Here is a 21,685-nt window from a genome sequence, read left to right on the forward strand (position 1 = left end):
TTGTGTTTCCAGATTGTATTTCCAATAGAACAACAATTGCACTTAACCTCATTTAAAGCTCACGAGCGGGGCGCGGCTACCGCGGCCGCCGCTAACAAACGACAACGTGCTGCCAGAGTCAACGATACTTCATAAAATTATATCACTACATAACAAATTACAACAATATTTACGTTGGCACCGAGTTATATATAGTTATATATAAAAACATCTGTGTTATCACACAATATAAAAATATTTGCTTAAAGTACTTACGTAAATACACTTAGACAATTCTAAATTAAATCTCGACAAGTTCAATAAATTCATTGTTTCTTACGAACTACATTGGTATTCACGTGTTATCGGACAGGACGGGCACATGTACATATTTTACAACGTGATCGAGTCGCTATACCAAGCGTAATGCGGCTCTTTATCTTTGGTAAAATTACTTCCTTTTATTTGCTGCATTGATTTCACACTCGGACATTGAGAGAATGAAATCGGTTAAGGTCGTACTAAAAGATTTGCAAAAAATCTAATAATATGCCCGTATAAGAATTCAAATGGCATCTCAACGGCGATCGGAGATTGTAGACTACAAGCAAAAATAATATCAGACAAGCTATCGGACAATAACTCTAATCAAAACAACGTGCTTACGAATAAATTAGTGCAGCAATCTCATCTACTCAAAGTGATATAAACACGTCTGAAAATGTGATTTTATTATTGCTCGTAGCTCGAACAACACTCGTTTGCCGATTTTGGTGAATCACTTACTAGAAGACGGTTGTGTATTTTACAAATATTTACCACGTAGCTACAAGGCACTAGATTAGGACACTTCAAGATCTGCCTTCGCCGTTACAGGTCGAGGCAACGCCCACACTGAATCAAATACGAAATTTGGACCGCTCTTACACAATACCACATAAAACGTGACGAATGTGATACCTGTTTAAATTATGCTTGTGATGCTATACAAAATTTACATTTCATCATTTACTTCTCGTTTACACCGTCACTAGATAAACAGTTTAATAGACTCGCCAGAACTGTGACGATGATATATCTTCCATATTCTTGATACAATTTATAGTAAAAACCAACAATTCCCATACAATTTATGAATAAAGTAATATAATTACAAACACAGAAGTAACAATTTCGAAGTAAGCTCACACTTGGAACCAGTCTGTGTATTGACACTTTGCTCATAAACATAATCTGACAGCAGTATTCACTCGAAAATATTTACTTCGTTTATATTAATTTATATAATGGACGTAATAAACATTTGCGATCGATACATTGTGTGAGGAATGATATGACATCAGAAGTTCCTGATAGGATGATATTTCAATATATGGATTACAGAAATAGAAGATATTATATGGATTCGAAATAAATTGGGATAAAAGCAGGAAGAAGAGAAGAATTATGAACTTCTGTAGCTTCGTGTTAGAACTGAAATATTATCCTTCCCACATACAATGGCTTTTACATAGCTTAATTCCAAAAACATACTTTTAGTGAGGTATTCAAATAAAAGTGGCGGAGTCAAATTAAGGCAAACGTGGATCGAAATACGTAACAGACTTTACCGTGAAACGTATTTAGATACAAATAAATAATAACAACACGGGTAAGACGACCGACCTCACAAAGCGCGGTTTGATATTTTTTCATATAAAGTTTGATATGTAGGTCGAGTGTTGAACATTTAGCATCGACACGCACTACAACAAGTAATGCAGTAAGGCCCGCTAGGCCCGCTAGGTGGGCTCGGTCTTGACGGCGGCGCTGGCGGCCACGGCGGCGCGCGCCTCGTCCGCCAGCCGCTCCGGGCTCGTCAGGATGTCCGTCGTCGTGCACAGCACGCGCAGCGAGTTCAGCACCGCTGCCAACGGACAAACTAATTATACTCTCTGCTAAGTACATGGAAGCGAAGTGTTATGCAACGGTCGGCGGCGACGTACCGGGGCGCATCTCGACGAGCGAGCAGTGTTGCTCGGCCCACAGCAGCGTGGTGCGCACGAGGTCGGCGGCGCTGCTGCACGACACGCACGCACTGAACGACTCCACCAGCGCCGCGCTCACCACGCTGAACTGGACGCCTTGCTTAAGGAAACTATACATTTGCATAATATAAACCTAAACATAAGCTGGGTTCTCTGGGGATTTACCTCCTTTTTATAGCATTAAGGATTTTGTATCTAGATTTCTATAAGATTTAAAATTAGATACATATTTCTCAAGATATCTTTGATAACCTGCTCTATAAAGGTGTTAACGGAATTTCACTCTATTTTATCTACAACATTGATTATTGTGATAGGCACCCAGTTGCTAGGCTTTACCATCTAACACCTATATATAACTAGTTACTATCCGGAATATAGGCTCCTAGTCGGTCCTATATCAATAATAGCACATGGTTAGAAGATAAGCATTGTTCATGTGATAAATAAGCTTATATTTATAAAGCAGGCGTATATTGGTCGCTATCTGGTTCCTTATCATTGACGTAGGCATGGCGCGAGCTGAGTAAAAAATTTGATGAATAGCAAAAAATGCATGTCTACCGACAAAACAAGTGCGATAACATGTTATCTATGCGTGTCCTCGATCAGAAGCCCTCACGAGACTACCTTGTGGCGGCCGCATGCTTCATGCCGAATTACTGTATATTTACACTGATAGCGATTTATTTTACAATATCAAGGAAACACTTATTTTTATTGTTTCGTTGCAAGTACATCAAATTGTACATTTTGAAAATAACACAATTAAATATTATTATTTAGGATTGGCCTTATCTTTGCTAGAAAAGTAATGAGATTTTCGAGACTTCCTTGAACAAAATAATAGCCTGCAAAGAAATATCCGCTGACTGGGGGATAGGGTGTGTGTCTATGTAGGTTTAGAATAACCTACTACTAAAATCTTAACATCGAAGCTTGCTTGATTGCGTACTTAACACAAAAGTTGAAGTAGAATAACAATAGACCTAGGCGAGTAGAATTAGGAGAAAATTAATTAATAGGATCACAAAACACGCATATCGCCATTATTTCTAGCGTTCATGCATTTGTTATGTCACAACTACTTCGTGACGCAACACGACTGATTTCCTCTGTATTGCGGTTTATTTGTCTTGACACACGCTAACACTGTAGGTGGTGAAATATTTACCGAGTTAATCTGATGAAACTACATTATTAAATGTCGACTTTGAAACGTCTTTCCACGTGAAAATCTTTATCTCAATTGCTTTAGTCTCCTGCAATTCACTAAACTCTAAACCACCAATCTGTGATTTGATTTTTAACCTTATAGTTCTTGATATTAACCTTAGGTTATAGAGACTCATGTAGACATACATGAGTCTTGGTACTACATTTACAAGACTTTGTAAATGTTACAATTCTCTGCCAAATATGGTACCTGGTACCATTGTCAGAAGCCTGACTCGATGTATTAGTAAAGGATACGAGCCAATACTTCCAGTTGTGCATGGTTCTGTTGGCGACGTGTCGCGCGAACATCTCCCGCAGGCGGCCCGACCGCGCGCGCGACACCGGCGCGCCCGTCGCCGGCAGCAGCGAGTGGCAGTTGCTGGAACAGTACCTCCATACAGTCACTCCACTTCTCACAGGTCATTTATAAGCATGTAGCAATCGTTTAATCAATTATAAGACAAGGTTTGGAATATTTTTATAACAACTATCGTGAGATATACTAAATTAGGCTAGACGTAGGCTGCGCAAAGTCGCCGCGTCTGCGCACGCTACTCATAGTGAAGAGTCCCTCTATGACCATATATTTACCTGAGTAAACCTTTATTTTTAGTTAAGTTTTGTAATAGAGGTGATCTATACTTACGTGATAGAATTATTTAAGCATTCTATTTGCTGTCGTAGGCTTTCCATCTCCTCTTTAATTTGATTTCTCTCAGCTTTCAACTGCTTGATATACTCGGCACCTTTCTGCAGCATTGCAGCTTTACTTATCTAAGAATGACAAAATATTTATTTATTCATCAAAGTTAGGTACACCATTGTCGTTAAAATCATTCAGGGATATAAATACCTGCACCATAGAGTTATACCTCCTACATACAGTTTTTTTAAAACATTTATTTTGTTGAACGTTTATTCGTATAAGGTTAGATGTAGAGTAGGAGCTAGTTACCTTGGCGGCGGGGTTGGTATTGAGGTGCGGAATGAGTGCCTGCAGGGTGTCGAACCCGTTCTTGATGTTGTACCGCCGCTTCTGCTCGGCGTGCAGGTGGGAGCGCCGCGCCTCGCGCGGGGACCCGCCCCCCGCGCCCGGGGACGCCGGCGGGGACAGCGACTGCGGACCAACGCCCTTTACTAATTACTACTTACATAAAGCGAATGTCTTGTATAAAACAATAACACCACTCAACAGTGTATGGATACAGTAGTGGACTACTAGCGTATAAAATCTCAGTACTCTCGTACATTATCTAACTATCAGTTAGTGGCTTACTACCACATGCGTCATTTTACATTCAACAATAGTTTTCGACCGTGAAGTAGTGACCACAGGTGCTATGACTTTAGGCTACCTTCTATTAAACTACTATTTAATGTTGAGTAATTGTTCAACTGATTTTTTTTTTTTTTTTCAATATAGTCCATTAGTTACTTGGTCAGCTTTTAGTAACTGATTCGTAGCTGTTTGTTTCCTCACCTGGTGCGGGGACATGATATCGCTACCGATAGGCGATGGCTGACCCCTCCTGACTGGCGACTTGGTGGGGTCAGACCCAGTCCCCTCCTCGCTATTGTTCAGCTTGTACATACTCTGAGCTGCAAACATAAAAAAATATCTCGAATCAGCCAAAGTCACGGGCCCATCATATTGGATACACATCGGAAACCTTGGCGACATATTGAATTGAATTTCATATTGATTTAGTTCTCATTTGACATTGTTTACTCAATACTTGTAGTCGCGTGTCCGATGTATAACCAAGCAGTGGAAGGTGCGCAGACAGAGACATAATAAATAAGTGGCGTAGAGACTGACAGTGTTGCGCTGAGAGCAGCTGAGCGAGCATAACGCTAGCTTGCGGCAGCGTGGGCTCGGACGCCACGCTGTTGAGTGGCGGGGGCGGCGCCCGCCCGCAGCCGCGCCCGCCGCCCCGCCCACTGCCCCGCCCACCGCGCCGCCGTCGCGCGCCTCGCCCTCCGCCACGCCGCTCGACGTAGAGCGAGACCGAATGCGAATGGCACCCGGGTTCGACTCGCGAGCCTGCAAATTGTCAACTTTGTACGTTACACGTACACCTGTACTTACCATTTCGAATGATTCGAGTGATTGCCGAGATTTCATTGCACGAGGATACGAGCGATTAAATCGCTCTTCACTTCCACAGACATCTGTTGGTCATATAAAGGAAACCTGTAGTATACCTATTGTAAACAGCTTACATTAAAATAGTTGGAACACAGCAATTCTAAACTTGTCAAGCTCGATGCACGAAGACGTTTTCGCATTTTCGTGATGGAAGCAATTGATGGCACCTCATATAAAACGGCTTAATCCGGGAGTTTAACTCTGGAATAACATTACTGGTAAGAAAACCTCAAAGCTCATACCCTCGCGTTATGCTTAGCGACGGAGACGTCTAGAGCGGAGGGCGCGGGCGCGGGCGCGGGCTGCGCGGGCGCACTCACTGTCCAGTCGGGGTTCAGCTGCGACCCCAGCGGCAGGCTGTGCGACCGGTACTGGTCCTTGCTGCGGGCGGCGCCCGGACTCGAGCCCACGCTCGACATCTACATACGAAATATATGGTCAGACCTCTCATCTACTGTACACTGTACTGCATATTCAGGTAAAGTAAGTAATCACTACCTGTGGAGCTGAGACGGGCACCAACGGCGGCGAAGGCATCTTAAACGAGCGTGGGTTAACTGTAGAAGAAGTAGGCTTAGCCTTATACGAGTCCACGGGACTCGGCTGCAAGTACTGCATCTGCGGCGAGGTCTGGCGCGAGCTCACCGCGCGGGACTCGTAGCCCTGCGGGGACACCGGCGGCGCCGACTGACTCATGGCCTGTCCGTAACTCTGGTACTGGTTGTTCTGGACTTGGCCCGAATAGTGGGACACTCTCTGCCTTGGCTTCTCTCTGCTGTAGCCCCCACGCCCCTGAATTACTATAGTAGACGCGTACTTAGAATTCTGTATTGGTTGCTGCAGCAATGATACTGTTTCTGGCGCAGTTTGTGAAGGTGGTACACCTGTAACCATACATCATTTATTGTAAAAAATATCAAAGAAGATCATTTGATAAGCCAGGATAATTCACACACCTTTATTATACTGATTGTAGCAGGGTTCTGTCTGAGACACGAGTTTGGGAGTGTTAACATATTGTAACCGAGAAGACTTTCCACCATAAACATTGTGCATTTGTTGGTCGGCCTGTGTCGCACTCTGCTGTTCGTAAGTAATCTGTTGATACGGAGACAGCATCTCCTGAGCATTCATCATATTGTTCTGCATGTCGGACTGGGAGAAGAGCCTGCCGTTATCGTACAGTCCCATCTGCTGCTCATTCTTTATCGTTTGCTCAGCCATCGACATCATTTGAGTATTGTTGGTTGTCCCTGGAAAAGTAGGCGTGGTTCGTTTATTTAAATGTTACACGTGCTCAAGTTGTGTTATTCCGCATATCTTGAGTAATCACAGAGGTTTTCTCGTTTCATGATGACAATCGAATTTACTTTTATGGCATTGATACATTTGACGCTTGAATTCACGCGTCATTATTGTGTAAAGTAGAACCTAAAAATAGTATACCGTGCAGAGACATCTGACTGGTGGGCATCGTGACCGCTGTGTTACTCTGGCTGCTAGTCATGAAGTTCTGTGACGAGTATGTATCCACTGACATAGCCCCGCGGTACATTGAGTCGTCGGAAGGCAATGCGGACTCTTCCGGTACGGGCGGTAGCGGTCTGGGCGTCAATAAATCTGAAACACAGGAACAAATAGTGAAAATGATGGGCATTAAAAATAAATATTTTACACATGTATACCGATATTTACCTTGAAGTGGTTCCAATGTGTCCATAAAATCATCAAGATTGGGTTGCAGTGGACCTAAACTTGGTTGTATGAAGTCTGCTAAACTTGCGCCTCTAGCTGAAATTGTAACACGCGTTCACGTTTAGTTAACTAACTTCTCTTATAAGGTTTACAATCACACTTGTATAGGTAACGGACCTATTTCCCTGCAGTCCGGGAAGGCGAAGGGTTGGTGGCTGCTGATGGTGGAGAAGAGTGTGTCAGTCATGAAGCTGAGGTAGTCCTCGTCTGTGAGCATGTTGCCTGCTAGGTCGCTGCACTGAGAGAACGATTCCACCGTGTCCATGTCCGATATCTAAACAATCCCCATTAGTTTCAACGATATGTTTTAGTAAACAAATAAATTGTATTGTAGTGAATAGTAATGGTGCCTACCGTGTCCTGGACCGATGTGTCTCCCTTTCCAAGGAGTCGCATTATATGAAACTTGCGCCATTTTTTATATTCTGCTATAACCGCCTCTGCTCTCCGTTTCCAGTATTTACCTTCTAATATTGTTGCCTAAAATAATTATAATTATATTCAATTATTAAAAGGTCAGATGAAAATACACAATAAAACGTATATAAAAACAGTTTGTATATATTACCTCTGGTTTTACGTGTGTGTCAACATCTAACGGGGAAGCGAATTGGCATACCAAAGTATTTTGTTTCTTTATGACTGGAAAAATAATTCGTGTATTATAATTTCAGTGCTGGGACCTAAACTAAAATAGCACACGTGATAGCATATTATTATCGGTAAGTACCCTCGATACTTAAGGTGTCAATAGACGATATCACTGTGTGAACATTGTATCAATTACAACACACCTCCTTCTGGGCATTTGGCGTTTCATTAATATCGAGACAAGTGCTGTTCAACAATACTGATAGATGAAATAGATTACATATTTGTCCCACTTAGGTATTTTACATACATAAGGCATAGATAAATTCGTAATCACGTAGGCATAAGGTTCAACTCGCATAAATCTGAAGCTTTTCTATATCATACATAATTTATTACTCAACTAGATATGAACGCGATAAATGTTCACATCTTAAAACGGTGGTGTGTCGACACACCTTCCATTCAAAAGTGGGCGTGGCTTATGATAGAAATATGTACAACACCAAAAACGAGAAAATAACAATTAAAAAAAAATTAAAAACACTCCACAACGGGTTTGTTAAAGTAATTTCAACTATTTACGTAATGAGCTGCTTAAAACAGGTCTAAACCGAACACGCTTCATCCCCGTACATATTTTTTAAATGCGTACATCACATCAATCGATCTCCAAGAGTATTACTGAATTGAACAGCATAACAAAATAATTTAATCCAAATTGATATAGGTACCTAAATGTGCATTATATCGCCGTGGTAGCAATATTCAAATATAAATCAACCTTGTCTTTATTTTTATGTCCAGTGCGGGGTCAGCGTTATCTCTTCTATCTTATACCTATGTAGGTGATCCAAGAGTGTTTGCAGCTAAGTACATCAACAGGTGTATAATTTCCCAGACAATAATTGTTTTTACAAAACTAACGCGCCTACAACTAATCTCATATCAGCGCCATTATCAAAAATATTGCTTTTAACACGCGTCTCTTGCATGGCGACCTTTTTTCGGGTTCTATTTTCAGATCTATAAACAATTTAACATGTTATATTAAGAACCTCGAATCGAGCCTACGACATCTACATACAACATGCCGAAGCACCTCGCTTAAAATTAGCATTTCAAGTCCAAAGCGCGGTGGACCGATCACGCAAGCCGCACATGAGAGGAGATGACTCATTTTTTTATAAAATTTCTATTTATTGTAATAAATTAGACGTTGTCGCATAGTAACGGATAAAATATATTTACGTAAAGTAAATATACGCATACGCACGCACGTACTAAAATTGTCAAAAAGAAGTTTGTACAAATAATTTTTGTCAACAAAAGTAATTAGTGAGAGGTTCGTCCGAACGCACAATAATTAGCTTGAGTGTTATTGATATAGAAATATAAATTACAAGACAAATTACAGGTAAACTTATAAGATTTCATTTAATACTTACATTGCATATGCCAGCACCGCCATATGACGTTGTTTAATCGAATCTTGTCCTTCCACCGTAGTTTTATACCTTTAAAACGATTCCATTTTGGAGACGTTAACTTTTGTCTGAGAAAAACAATACGAATAGAATAAATTATGTTAAGAAAAATATCAACTCACCATGCTCTTCCTATATACAGCTATACACCCAGTCACAAACTAACATTAGATAACTGAACTATCATAAAAATGTTGACTATAAAGGTCCTTGAACGAAGAAGTAGCATTTTTACGTTGTTAAAATTAAACTCCATGATTATAAAAAATAAAAAGAAATATTTGTCAAAATTGTAGACAATATTACAAGACTGTGCTGCACAGTGGAAATAAATTGTCAGACAATCAAGTGGTAAGCTGGTTATCAACATCGCTATCAATTTGTGATCTTAAGCTTATAGCAAATAACAGTTTGATAAGAAAGAAACATAGCCTATCTTATCTGCAGTTTCTACTTGTACAAATAGGAGGCAGAAGGTAAATTAGAAAAGCAATTTGTTACAATAAATTTGATATAGTTATCAATATATTACAGGATTCAGCGGGCTTGGCGGAGGAGGTACTTGTAGTAGACAGTACTTTATGGAGAGCGCTTTTACATGCGATTAATTGACGTCATAATCTGTTACGTATGCACACTCGTCATTTTGTAAGGGTTCTCATAGTTATCTATTTGATGAACATTTACCATTATACTCTTTAATTGTAATACAACAAAAAAGCCTTTAAAACCTTTCTAGCATCCTGTGGTGCTTCAAAAATCTTAAACATATTTTGCAGTTTGAAGAAATTTGTGACATTTCCAATGGTAGCCTCTACCCTTACGAAATAATATAAATATAGACAAATACATTACCAAGTCTAGTTATTTAAAACTGTGGCAGTAAATCTCATTCTCGTAACACAAATAAGAATCATGTGAGTTACTAAGTAAAAATAGTATGAGGTGATTATACCTAAATATCGCTTGTACATTTCCGAGAAAACTAGATATTATCGTAACGAAAACTATCGAATCCTTTGAATAATGAGCAAATTTGTTTATGAATGCGCCATTAGTGAAGCTGGTGGTGCCGCCCGGTTAACGGTAAGGTTTTGTCATTGATTTATTATTATTTACTATCTATTTAAATAAAAAATACATAATTAAAAAGTGCTTAAGTAAGTTCATTTAAATAAGAAATGCAGTTTGCAAAGCGCAGGAGCCCCGCAATGTATGAGTACGGGTGGTGCAAAAAGGGCGATAATAATTTTAAAGTTGATTTATGCAGATAGGTATTGTAAATTAGGATAAAAGGCTCCATTTTAATCTTGTTATAAGTACTGTCTAAGCAACCTTTTAACACATCCATCACAGCATTATCCCGTTTGCTTTTTCTCGGAGCCTGAAATCTGTAACTTGAGTCCTTTGTCTGTGTTACGAATTTAATAGTGTTAAGAAAATACACATATGCACTGTATGTGTGTTAAGTTTCCATAGTTAAATACAAACTTAAAATCACATATAAATGAGTACTTAACCCATGGTATGCTGGAACACAGATCTATGCGAGACACAATGTATTTTCTATTGTGTCTCATATATCAACAGGCAAGAGGTTAAAGAATTTTTCAAAACTTTGTTTCCCTTCTTTAGGAAAGTTTTTATGAAGTGATTGCTGATACTGGGTTCTTAGTCAGGTTGAATATAGTACTACCTATTGGTATTATATTTACATGAGGACCATGGTCTATGGAATCAGATTCATTGATATAGCGAGAGATGCCTGACAATGAAATGCACACCACTTTCATAGATGACATAAGCTAAGCTATCTATTATACTTACTATATAGATTATTTAGCACTTCTTTTTTAAAGAGCACTCAACAAATGCTGTTTGCTGGCCAGCTGTAATGATCTATTGTTTTAATTACAATAAATATAAATATAGTTAGGAAAGAAGATACCTTGACAAAAACAAAGGTTGGTATCTATTTACATATTATACATAAATTAATAAGTAATTAACTGTAAGTAAATAATTCCATGACTTAATTGGAGTTCCACTTTTAACTCACCAATTACTGTAATAGTTTGTTTAAGCTTAAAAATGTTAAATTATCGAGATATTTATTGTAACTCTATGTCTAACCATCTCAAAATTTGATATGTATTAGTACTAAAACATATAACACAACCAATTAGAAATGTTTATTATGGCAATAATTTTATTCACTACAGTACTTGAAATATGTAGACATCTTTTCCATTTCTAGGATTTCTTTAATATGTATGTATTTGTTTTTTAATATTACATCATGTGTTTAATAACTTAAGTTCCTGAAGTAATGTGCAAATTCATTAATTCTCAGCTTGTTTACCAATTCTGTACATGGCTTGTGTATAAATAAAGTGGTTACAAGTTTAAAGGTTAATTTTTAAACACATTCTATCACTTAAAAAGGATTGCTCATAGGAGAGTACTGTAAACTACAATGCATACAGTCATAATAGTGTAGAACTTCACTAGGTACTTAAATCAGTTATAAAATGAAAAGTAAATTATTTATAACTAAGTAAGTATTCATAGACTGACTTATCTCAGCATATGACCTGTGGTGTCTTTTGTACTGACTATGATGACCTCCTCTTATCTTTGCACGCTAAACCCAATGGAAACATACTGTTTCCTTATTTTTAGAGAACATTTGATGCTTTACTGATAAGATGTTTTGATATTATTACAATAAATATCACAAGCCTAAACCATGCTCTCTGTTTGCAAAAACTAAAACAAATTTCAAACATACACCAGCCAATTTGGTACAATTAAAAATACAAATAACATGTATTCTAGTTAATCATTAAAATCATAAATAATACTCTAGTTTGTCAATATTTGTCAGATATTTCCATGCTCGAGTAAGATCTTGTTTGTAATTAAGATAATATGTAACAAATATGCGACAAAATACGTAAGTTACGCATGTTCAACTAAACATGTACCAGGAAAACATCAATGCCAATTAACAGCTACAGTATGTCTATTCTATAATCATCTATGGCAATATAAACATGTGAGGACTCACCTGTAAGCCAAAGTCATACATTTGAATAATTTTGTCAAAGATATCTCTATAGAAAGTTGTTGGTGCTGAATACTTTCCTCTTTATCAGGAGGGTAAGGTATCATCGCCCCGGGTACTGTATAAGTTGCCACAGCTGTAACTTTTTGCACATTTTGTTTCTCATCTTCATCGGGCACTGTGACCAAGTCATCAAAGTCGTCTTGGGCTTCAGCTTCAAAATGTGACACCATAAAGTGTCCCGAGTGTATAGTCTCCTTCTCTGGTCGGGACTGCCGTTTTTCAACCTCGTTCATTTTGACGGTGTCAATAGAGATGTGTGCCAAAGTTGTAAATTATAACTTGAAGCTTTATTGAATTACGTTTGATAAAGGGTCTATCAACTTTTGGACTTGTCCATATTTTTACTTATCACTCACACTCACAGACACATTGTTTTTTTCATCTGACAGCTAATGTTGCTACACTAATGAAATCATTAGATAATTATCAATTAAATTTCTACGCTGATAACATTGAAACTTTCAAGTTTGGTAAGACCCATGCACCATCCAACATTGTAACCTGTAAACTGCTAATGCCTTGACCCGATTTCAGTTCTGTAAAATATTCCTAAAATAATTCACTTGATCAAAATAGCTCTTGCCTGTGTGGTGATCATGCATATGCGTATGTATGTATGACTCAATAACCGATACAGTTGGACCAACTTGACTGACTAATCTATAATATTATGTATAATCTATGACACTGTCTTGAGTGACATTAATGACAGATAGACCGTCTTTCAATTGCAATTTTCAAAATATTTGTTAGCGCCAATATTTCATCAGTTTTATATTTTTATTATTTTTTGTATTCATTTCTAGTATTACTTTGTTATTATTTAGTATTGAAAATGACCTCATCACCAAGATTCAAGCATCTGGAGATTGGGCCAAAACGATCTCCAATAGAGATTAAGGAGAAAATGAGGAAGGTAAGTTAAATTCATATGTCTAGTCTAGTAAAAGTAGCTTCTTTGCTGGTTTAACGTAGGAAGCTATTAATTTTGGAGCAGTTTCTTTCATAATCATGTCCACGTAGGTTAGAATAAATACTAACGATAAAACTTAGGATATCTTCGATAAGATTTTAATAGAACGATAGATAGTCTTTGTTGACCACTGGGAGATTCAACCTACAAATTTATCATAGTAACTTCTTTTGTCCAGTCCACCTTATTGTTATTACCTCTTGAATAATGAGACAAATAATTTAAAAAGAAATACTGCTTTATGTTTCAGAATTACAAAAATAAAATTCAAAATTGTCGTGTTATGTTGATGGATAAACTGAGAGGGTCTCTAATAGAGGAAGATTTATGCACTGCATTAACTGATATATACAAATCTATGTTTAATTTTTCCGATGAAATTATCAGTGATGAAGAATATGAGCTTATAGAGGAACTGAAAAAAGAACTGGTGCAAGAAGAGTTAGAGTGGTATGTTCAGTGTCAATTATACAACGAATCTTAATAAATTGTAGTAATGTTAAAATAATTATACAGTAAGCCTAAATCGCATCTCACTATACTTAAAAAAATGTCCCTAATTTTTAAGCCACAAGTGTAGATAATGCACATGCACTAAAATTTTCATTTCAGGTGCATGAAAGAATATGAAAAAAGCCAGCAGGAAAATGTTGATTGGTCTTTAGTAGAGGAAGATAATAATGTCATATGTCCTGTGTGCCAGAAAACAAATCTTCAACTTCAAGTTGATTGTCTGACTTGTTCTAACTGCAAGAGTGATATAAAGACAAAACTCTCACTGTCAGACATAAAAAAATCCCTTTTAAGTTCTTTGGAAGCACATAATGCTTCATGTAACAATGATGCGCAATTTGGTGTAGTTTCAGAAGAAAATGAAAGTCATATTTACCTTATTTGTGAAAGTTGTTCTGAAATGAAATTAATATTATAAAAAAGAACAATTGGAAAATTGATTTGCTCACTCATGAACAATAATTCAACCAGTTTGTAATAAACATGTACATAGTAGCTTCTACTTATTCTTGTTTTGTTATCTTTTGTTTTTTTATATCGTATTAGTAAAAACATGCCAACTGTTGATCAGTTACATATTTTTGTAAAATTAATCACCTATGTTAAAACTTTTCTTAGATTTAGGGTGCTTTTCCACCAGAGATGTGCTATGTAGCTATGCTACTAAGATGTAGTAGCTAAACTGTGAAACTATATGACCATTTCCACTGGTATTAAGCTATGTAGCGAGTAAGATGTGTTATGAAGAAGCGCCGCCGCAAACTGTGCGAGGGAGATGCGCAACTTGAGTATGTGATGAATTGATAGTAGCCATCAAAACACTTGTCTTTACATTTAAAAACATAACTTACCTGAGTCTGATTCCACTAGTGTTAAGCTATGTGTACCATTGACAAACACACAGCCACTTAGCATAGCATATCTCTGTTGGAAAAGCACCATTATAATCAGCATTTTAAATGTGATTTAGTAATAAAAATTATTTACTTATATGAAACAAAAGTAGTTTTAAGTCTGTGATATGAAAGTCATAAGTGTATGATTGTAAGATTTGTAAGTATAAAATGCAAATCCTAATTAGCTAGGAAGTCCTAAAGGTATTTTGTTAGCTGCTGTAGTATGACAAATTGACATAATTCATATCTAGTATTCTGTTGAATATACCCAGTATAATTATACCTTATCTAGATAAGAGGGAGCAATCAAAGTATAAAAAAGAAAACTAATAAAAACTGCCAGTTTCATCAGCTATAGTTAAAGTTGAATAATTTATTACAATCAGACAAATATTGCAATTTCACTTTTGAATTTAATATTTCCAGTAAGAGTAGAGAGGTCAATTGCCTTACATTAAGCAGAGGTTTGTTTTTAATAGTTTTCTATTCACATCAACATTCTATAAGTGGCCACTGCTGCCCAAAGGCCTCTTCTCACGCGGAGAAGGTTTGAGTATCAATCATCACCATACTTGCTCAATGCGGGTTACCTTGTTATGACCTTACCTGCCTCACGATGTTTCCCTTCGCCGTTTTTCGGTGAAAAAGTCACATAGGTACTAGCCATTGGTAGATTTCGAATCCGCACCCTCATGCAAAAGGGCAACCCTCATAAATCGTGCATAAGAAGCGAATGTCTTAAACCTCCGGGCAACCACGACAATTTTCTATTGTCAAAAGCCCAAGATTCACTATCAGAGATATAAGCAGCATAATCGATATCTGTCACGCTCAAGTACTAACTTACACTAAATAATTGTAAAAATCTGTTGACAGCCCTTTTTTCTTCTATCACCAAATCTTTAAAATCCAATAGGTTCCCACAAGTCCAATTCTTTTATTGCATGTTATGAAAACAATGGTTTAATTTTTATTAAATAAATGGTTACTTATTTGATCTTTGTGTTTGGATATTTTAGGTAATAAAAAAAAACTCTTGGTTACAAAATAAAAAATGACATTTTAATCAATTCATGAAGCATGGTAACAAGGTATATTGTAAATTATTATTTTTGTCATATCGGGGTTAGAACATCTTTTACACGTGATTACTTCCTACCAAAAGATTAAGACTAAACGGTAACTTGTATAAAATGTACATTTATTATAATATGTAGTATAAAACAGTACCATTTATTCCGATATTATATTATATGGGCATCTTTTGTAGTTGAATTCATCCTTAGCATAAAATGGTCAACTATATGAATTTACTCTAGGCCTGAAAATAAAAGCTTTTCAGTCAATTCTATACTTGTAATAGTCAACAACTCTTGTGTAATGTATTTAAGGCATATAGTATAATCTGTACAATCAGTAAATATCACTAATACGACGCAGCACTTGATCCATATTTAAGACATGCTTGTGTTTATTTTTATACCCTTTAATATTTTACTCTCAAATAACAATAATCTTTCTTATAACTTAAACACAATATCTTTATTACGATATAATATAGTTAAACATTATTATTGCATTCCAATTCTCATAAGCATTTTGTAGGAAGTTCGTTTGATTATCATAAACTACAATAAAAACGGAAATAATATTGTACAGATTATATAAAAGTAAACAAAGACACTCTGGGTATCAATTACTCAAACTGAAAGTGACCAAAAAATGTAAAGAAGAGACACAAACATCAGAAATGAAATAAAATTAAATTAGTGTTATACTAAAATTATATCTAACCTATGTATTAATTCATTTTCTATATTTATTAACTAATGTTAGTTTTGGCGGGCCTCGCGTGAGTTTTAAAAAATTAACTAGAGCACTTCACATGTGAAACAATTCCTTTTAAATTCAAACTATAATGCTGTATAAAAATAAAATCAGGATAAAAATATATTAGTGAATGAACATAGTTAAACAATATTGCTGCAAAATTTTAATGTACTTACATAATTTGTTCAAACTACTTATGAAATGAAATTAAAACACAAAGGAGTCATTTATTCTAAAACAACATTTGAAAACAATGTTACAACCTCCAAGGGCGTACACTAAAACTTGTGCGGGTGTTCGCGTACTCAAAAATAGAATGAGATTTAAGACAGTCAGAGGTAGAAATATAAGATGTATTGAGTAATACTATTGCTTATCGCATCAAAGATAGACACCCACCCGCCCCACATACACTTATGTGAAGTTTTAATATATGCCCTAAAAATTGACTCGTACAATTATGATTTAATTTCAGAATATCTATGTAACAAAGTTAACAGGAGAGGTAAACCCGCTTTATTAAATTAATACATACCAGTAGTTAAATTAACACAACACTTATCTATTCTCATTTTTCAATTATTACTAGAGGTACTTACTATATAGGTAAACCTTGAACATCCATGAGGTCTTCATGTTGAGCATGGGAGTGAGGGTGGGCACCGGAAGCCGGAGGAATAGTGAAGTGATGGTGTTGAAGTCTCGGGCGCCGCGGTGAACGTGCAGTTACAACACGCGGTTTGTGAATCTCGTCCAATACAGACGGCGCCACGTAAGTAAAGCCCTGACGAATTAATATATTAGTTTGATTTTAGTTTTGAATTTTATTTCAACTAACAATAGAGGTAAGTACTTATGCAGTCTTCAGAAATAAGTTAGAGGTACAAAAACTAATTTTAAACAGATGAGAATAAAGAGGAAGCCTTTGCAGTTAGTTTGGACGTAGCAAAAGCTTTCGATGCGGTCAGGCACAAAGCCCTTCTTTCGAAGCTGTGCATAAATAAAGCAACTAACACCCAAATCGTGTATTCTCGTTCCTTCTCCATATTAATGACAAGTTGTAAATCATATCACTGTTATGCGGATGGTAGCTCAGTCATAGGCAAACAAAAAATAGAAACATCCCTATTCCTGTTTTATGTTGGATAACTTTAAATATATTTTATTACTTACTTGGAACATAAGGTTGGCACTTTCACTAAGTGTAGACTCATCAGGCGAATCGATTGGCGTCTGCAGAGTAAATCTTGTATCGAACTGCGATACATCATCATCACTTGTCTGGAAAATAATAATTTTTAGTACAAGACATAAAACATTTTGAAATCATACTAAGTTAGAACTAATCACTATCATCATCACTACAAAGTATAAAACAAAGTCGTATATCGCCTTCTGCGTGTCTTCAGATCATTAAAATTACGCAATAGTACAGGTTCTTTTTTAATAGTGTAGATTGATTCAAAAGAATAGTTTATTTATGTTTAATAACTCCGAAATAAGAGCGTGCGAAGCCGCGGGAAGAAGCTAATGAACAATAAATTGGATCTATTTAAGTAGTTTTAACAGTAAAATATGTTAATAGGAAAATAATACATTTAAAACAATCTTGTTTAGGTGTACTTTAATTAAATGATAGTCTTACCAGTCTAGGTTTGATAGGTGGCTCCACTCTTCTATTAAACACGTCATCCCAATGAACATGTTTGAAGAAGGCATGCCCACGAATCCCGGCAGCACCCTGAGATCCTAAACGCTGAGTCTCTGAACGCTTCATTAAACGCCGTATCAAATCACGGGCGTCTTGTGTGAGGTAGGCAGGAAGCATAAGTTTACCTTTTAATATTTTCTCTATAGTCTTTGTACGATTATCTCCAGTAAATGGTGGCTGAAATATGATCACTTCATTAACAATTTTATCAAAATTTTAATGTGTTTCGCCAAATTGAGCAATCTTCGTAATTACTAAATTACGTTACGTACGTGTAGTCCAGTCATTTGGTAGTTTTACCTGAAAAGTTTTCCGGGAGTTTTGAAAATTGGTTAATTTATAGATTCGGGTATGCTCTTTTCGAATTTCAACTTTACCACCTCGTATACCCGCCGCTCGCGCCGCCATATTGAGAAAATGGCGTTTAATAACGATTTTTTGTGAATATCTCCGCTCCGACGCATTTTACGAAAAAAAACGAGCGTCGCACGAGAGCGTAAGCACCTGCGTCAGGCGGTAGGAGAGGACACCATGGCACCTCTCTAGCCACTCCTCAAACAGGGGACTTACCGCTGCAACGACAGCGAGCCTAGCCCTCGGTTGCGACAGTCTTTGCTGCACAACACACATTGTTTGTACACGTGGTGCTGCAGATGAATAATACTTTGCGGCGCTCATACGCCAAAAACTATTGATTTTATGAAAAGTTATTAATACATAAACTGTAGGAATTTTTTATAGTTTAATTTTGTACTTAATTTTTTTTTGTAAAATGCGACGGAACGGAGATATTCACAAAAATCCGTTTTTAGGCGCCATTTTTTCAATATGGCGGCGCGAGCGGCGGGTGTACGAGGTGGCAAAGTTGAAATTCGAAAAGAGCATACCCAAATCTATAAATTAACCAATTTTCAAAACTCCCGGAAAACTTTCCAGGTAACCCCCTTTTTTACCAAATGACTGGACTAATGAGCAATTTTCGTAATAATCTGTTAGTATATTACAAGTTTTGAAGAACAGAAGCTAAAACATTTTTTGTTACTCAGAGAACTTCAACAGCCACAACCAAACAGTTAACAATATCAGTGCAATTACACAATGGTGACCAATAATAAAATTTGAGACCATTAAATCGTCGCGTCGGCGTCACATGGGTAGGTTACGACAAACCACCGCAAATTTGGTTGCAGTCACCAATGCAAGCAATCAAAGAGAGTACTGGGTACAGCCTACAGAGGGCTTACATAAAGGAGGTAAATAAACAATAGCTTGTGTTCTTTTCTTTAAGAAATTCCTGTCAAAAGACAGTTTACCAAACTTTCTTACATAATATAAATATTTAGAAAAAAAAAATGTCACATACCTGTCCAATGAGCATATCATACATTAAAGCTCCAAGACTCCACCAATCTACAGCTTTGCCATGGCCACTTCGAGTCAAAATCTCTGGTGCCCTTGAATTAATAAAATATAACAAATTAATGTAGCAATGTATATTAAGGGAAGGCCTTGACTGAGCAAAGGGCAATATCTGACTGATGGTAATAATATAGATTATAGAACTTGTGTACAATAATGCATTAGGACCTTGGTCAAGTGCTTTAAAAAGTAAAAGCTATCTCTTCTAAGGATTTCAGTAATAGTAAATATAGGTCAGAAAATATAAACCATAAAATGTATATACTTACATGTACTCAATTGTACCACAGAAAGTGTGGGTAACTATTCCTTCTTGAATGTGTTCTTTGCATAATCCAAAATCAGTCAGTTTCACATGGCCTTGTGCATCCAAGAGTACATTTTCTGGTTTTAGATCGCGATAAATTATACCCAGGCTATGTAAATGTTCCAATGCCAAAATTATTTCTGACAAATAGAAGCTGGAATAAAATAAACACAATTTAGATATGTCTAACCTCATTTACATAATTGTATAAAATAACCTGTAACTAACTTACCCTGCTGTATCTTCTAGGAATATACCCTCACGTTCAAGATGCATGAAAAGTTCACCCCCACTTAAATATTCTAATATTAAGTATAACTTGCCTCCAGTTTGGAAAGCATATACCAACTCCACTATAAAAGGGTGCTGAAATAAACAATAATTTTGCATTACATGTAAAACTTAACAACACTTAATAAAATAGATGTAATATTTTACTTCTGACATCAGCTTACCTTCACAGCCTCTAAAATATTTCTTTCTGCCTTTGTATGGGCGGTATCTTTTTGATTGCGTACTATAGAAGCTTTTTTTAGAACCTTCATAGCAAAGTGAGCACCAGCATCAGGACCAGTAACTTTACGGACTTGAAAAACTTTGCCATATCCTCCTTTGCCCAAAACTTTGCGTAATTCAAAGTCCTGAGGCCCAAGACGCCTACATTGCCCTGGATTTACATTATCTTCAGATAATTGTATAGTTTCAGAATCCTCAGTCCTAATACACAAAACGAAAACATTATTTTCACATAAGAAATACCACAAGACAAAAATAACACAAATATGTACTAATATTTTTACTTACTCTACGATGGCATTTACGTGAAGCTCGGGTTCATAATCAACCTGTAACTGAAACACGTTACAATATTTTAGTATTGTGATTACACACGTAAAATACGTGTAGTATTTTTGGTAAACATTCTAAAACACAAACAATCAGCACCACGTAAAAGGAAAGATACATTATAAAAGCTATAATTATACACGAAAGGTTTGATCTATATTAAAATTGGTCACGAAAATAAATAAAATTAACTACGACGAATTTATCCTTGACAATCATGAGAATATGGAACAGGTTTTAGGTTAAGTAATAATGAGGTGTATCTAATTATAAACATCATGGTATTAATACCTCATCAACTTCGATTATGTCGTCTTCATCCGAATCTGCAACCACAACAGGATCCACATCTAAATCTAAATCAAATACTCCAGCCATATAAGATGACATTTCAAGACTATCACATCAGCAAAACTTTACTTTTATTTACAATATTGTAAATGCACAAAAATCTATCGTTTGTTTCGCTCATAAACACAATTGTTAAAATAAAATAACACCCAAAGTTTGCAAGTTATTTTTTCGGTCGTAGTTTCTCGAGCATAGATAGCTTTTTATCAACAACAGCGTACACGAGAATGTGATGCACTTATGCGCGACTTTAGGGTTGCAACACTAAAAAGTATAAACTATAGACGAGAATAGGGGAGTTCCATTCATATCGATAAAAATTATATTTAAAATACCGGTTTTTGAAAGCCTGGGTTTAGTTGAAAGAAAAATGTTGACAAAACTAAAGATAAATACCTAAAATGGATTACCTTACCTAAAGTTTTTTTATTCACAATCACAAATATCCTAATAAATTTGGAAAACCTGCTTTAATTATACTTTGTACAAAGTAAAGTGCAAAA

General features: G+C 36.4%; 3 protein-coding genes across 3 annotated transcripts; 1 reads left to right on the forward strand and 2 right to left on the reverse strand.

Moving 5' to 3' along the window:
- Positions 1–12,736, reverse strand: LOC118267166 (MLX-interacting protein). The gene is given in 18 exon segments (XM_050703188.1): positions 1–1,885; positions 1,965–2,094; positions 3,480–3,603; positions 3,871–3,998; positions 4,180–4,341; positions 4,705–4,823; positions 5,044–5,128; positions 5,131–5,268; positions 5,616–5,792; positions 5,872–6,257; positions 6,330–6,626; positions 6,820–6,993; positions 7,069–7,164; positions 7,246–7,402; positions 7,483–7,608; positions 7,697–7,770; positions 9,168–9,274; positions 12,277–12,736. Coding segments are annotated over 18 exon segments (2,898 nt in total). The 5' UTR covers positions 12,570–12,736; the 3' UTR covers positions 1–1,760.
- A 299-nt stretch (positions 12,737–13,035) lies between these two features.
- LOC118266776 (RPA-interacting protein) lies at positions 13,036–15,715 on the forward strand. The gene is made up of 3 exons (XM_035580321.2): positions 13,036–13,252; positions 13,560–13,759; positions 13,922–15,715. The coding sequence occupies exons 1-3, from the start codon at positions 13,172–13,174 to the stop codon at positions 14,238–14,240; spliced, it is 600 nt and encodes a 199-aa protein (XP_035436214.2). The 5' UTR covers positions 13,036–13,171; the 3' UTR covers positions 14,241–15,715.
- A 43-nt stretch (positions 15,716–15,758) lies between these two features.
- Positions 15,759–21,442, reverse strand: LOC118266775 (ribosomal protein S6 kinase beta-1). The gene is made up of 9 exons (XM_035580319.2): positions 21,123–21,442; positions 20,790–20,836; positions 20,441–20,702; positions 20,218–20,351; positions 19,948–20,139; positions 19,623–19,713; positions 18,194–18,436; positions 17,722–17,829; positions 15,759–17,332 (listed from the first exon to the last, which is right to left on the reverse strand). Exons 1-9 carry the CDS (start codon positions 21,219–21,221, stop codon positions 17,147–17,149), a joined length of 1,362 nt encoding a protein of 453 aa, XP_035436212.1. The 5' UTR covers positions 21,222–21,442; the 3' UTR covers positions 15,759–17,146.
- Positions 21,443–21,685: the final 243 nt, after the last annotated feature.

This window comes from Spodoptera frugiperda, chromosome 23 (genome assembly GCF_023101765.2).
Source record: "Spodoptera frugiperda isolate SF20-4 chromosome 23, AGI-APGP_CSIRO_Sfru_2.0, whole genome shotgun sequence".
In the NCBI taxonomy this organism is placed as follows: Eukaryota; Metazoa; Arthropoda; class Insecta; order Lepidoptera; family Noctuidae; genus Spodoptera; species Spodoptera frugiperda.

Excerpts from the sequence above, each read along its gene's own strand:
- LOC118266776 (XM_035580321.2), top strand. The coding sequence starts at position 13,172 with ATGACCTCATCACCAAGATTCAAGCATCTGGAGATTGGGCCAAAACGA. Across the intron at positions 13,253-13,559 it reads TTAAGGAGAAAATGAGGAAG|AATTACAAAAATAAAATTCA; the intron begins GTAAGTTAAATT and ends TTTATGTTTCAG. Across the intron at positions 13,760-13,921 it reads GTGCAAGAAGAGTTAGAGTG|GTGCATGAAAGAATATGAAA; the intron begins GTATGTTCAGTG and ends TTTTCATTTCAG.
- LOC118266775 (XM_035580319.2), bottom strand. The coding sequence starts at position 21,221 with ATGTCATCTTATATGGCTGGAGTATTTGATTTAGATTTAGATGTGGAT. Across the intron at positions 20,352-20,440 it reads ATATTTTAGAGGCTGTGAAG|CACCCTTTTATAGTGGAGTT; the intron begins GTAAGCTGATGT and ends TGTTTATTTCAG. Across the intron at positions 17,830-18,193 it reads CACCTATCAAACCTAGACTG|ACAAGTGATGATGATGTATC; the intron begins GTAAGACTATCA and ends ATTATTTTCCAG.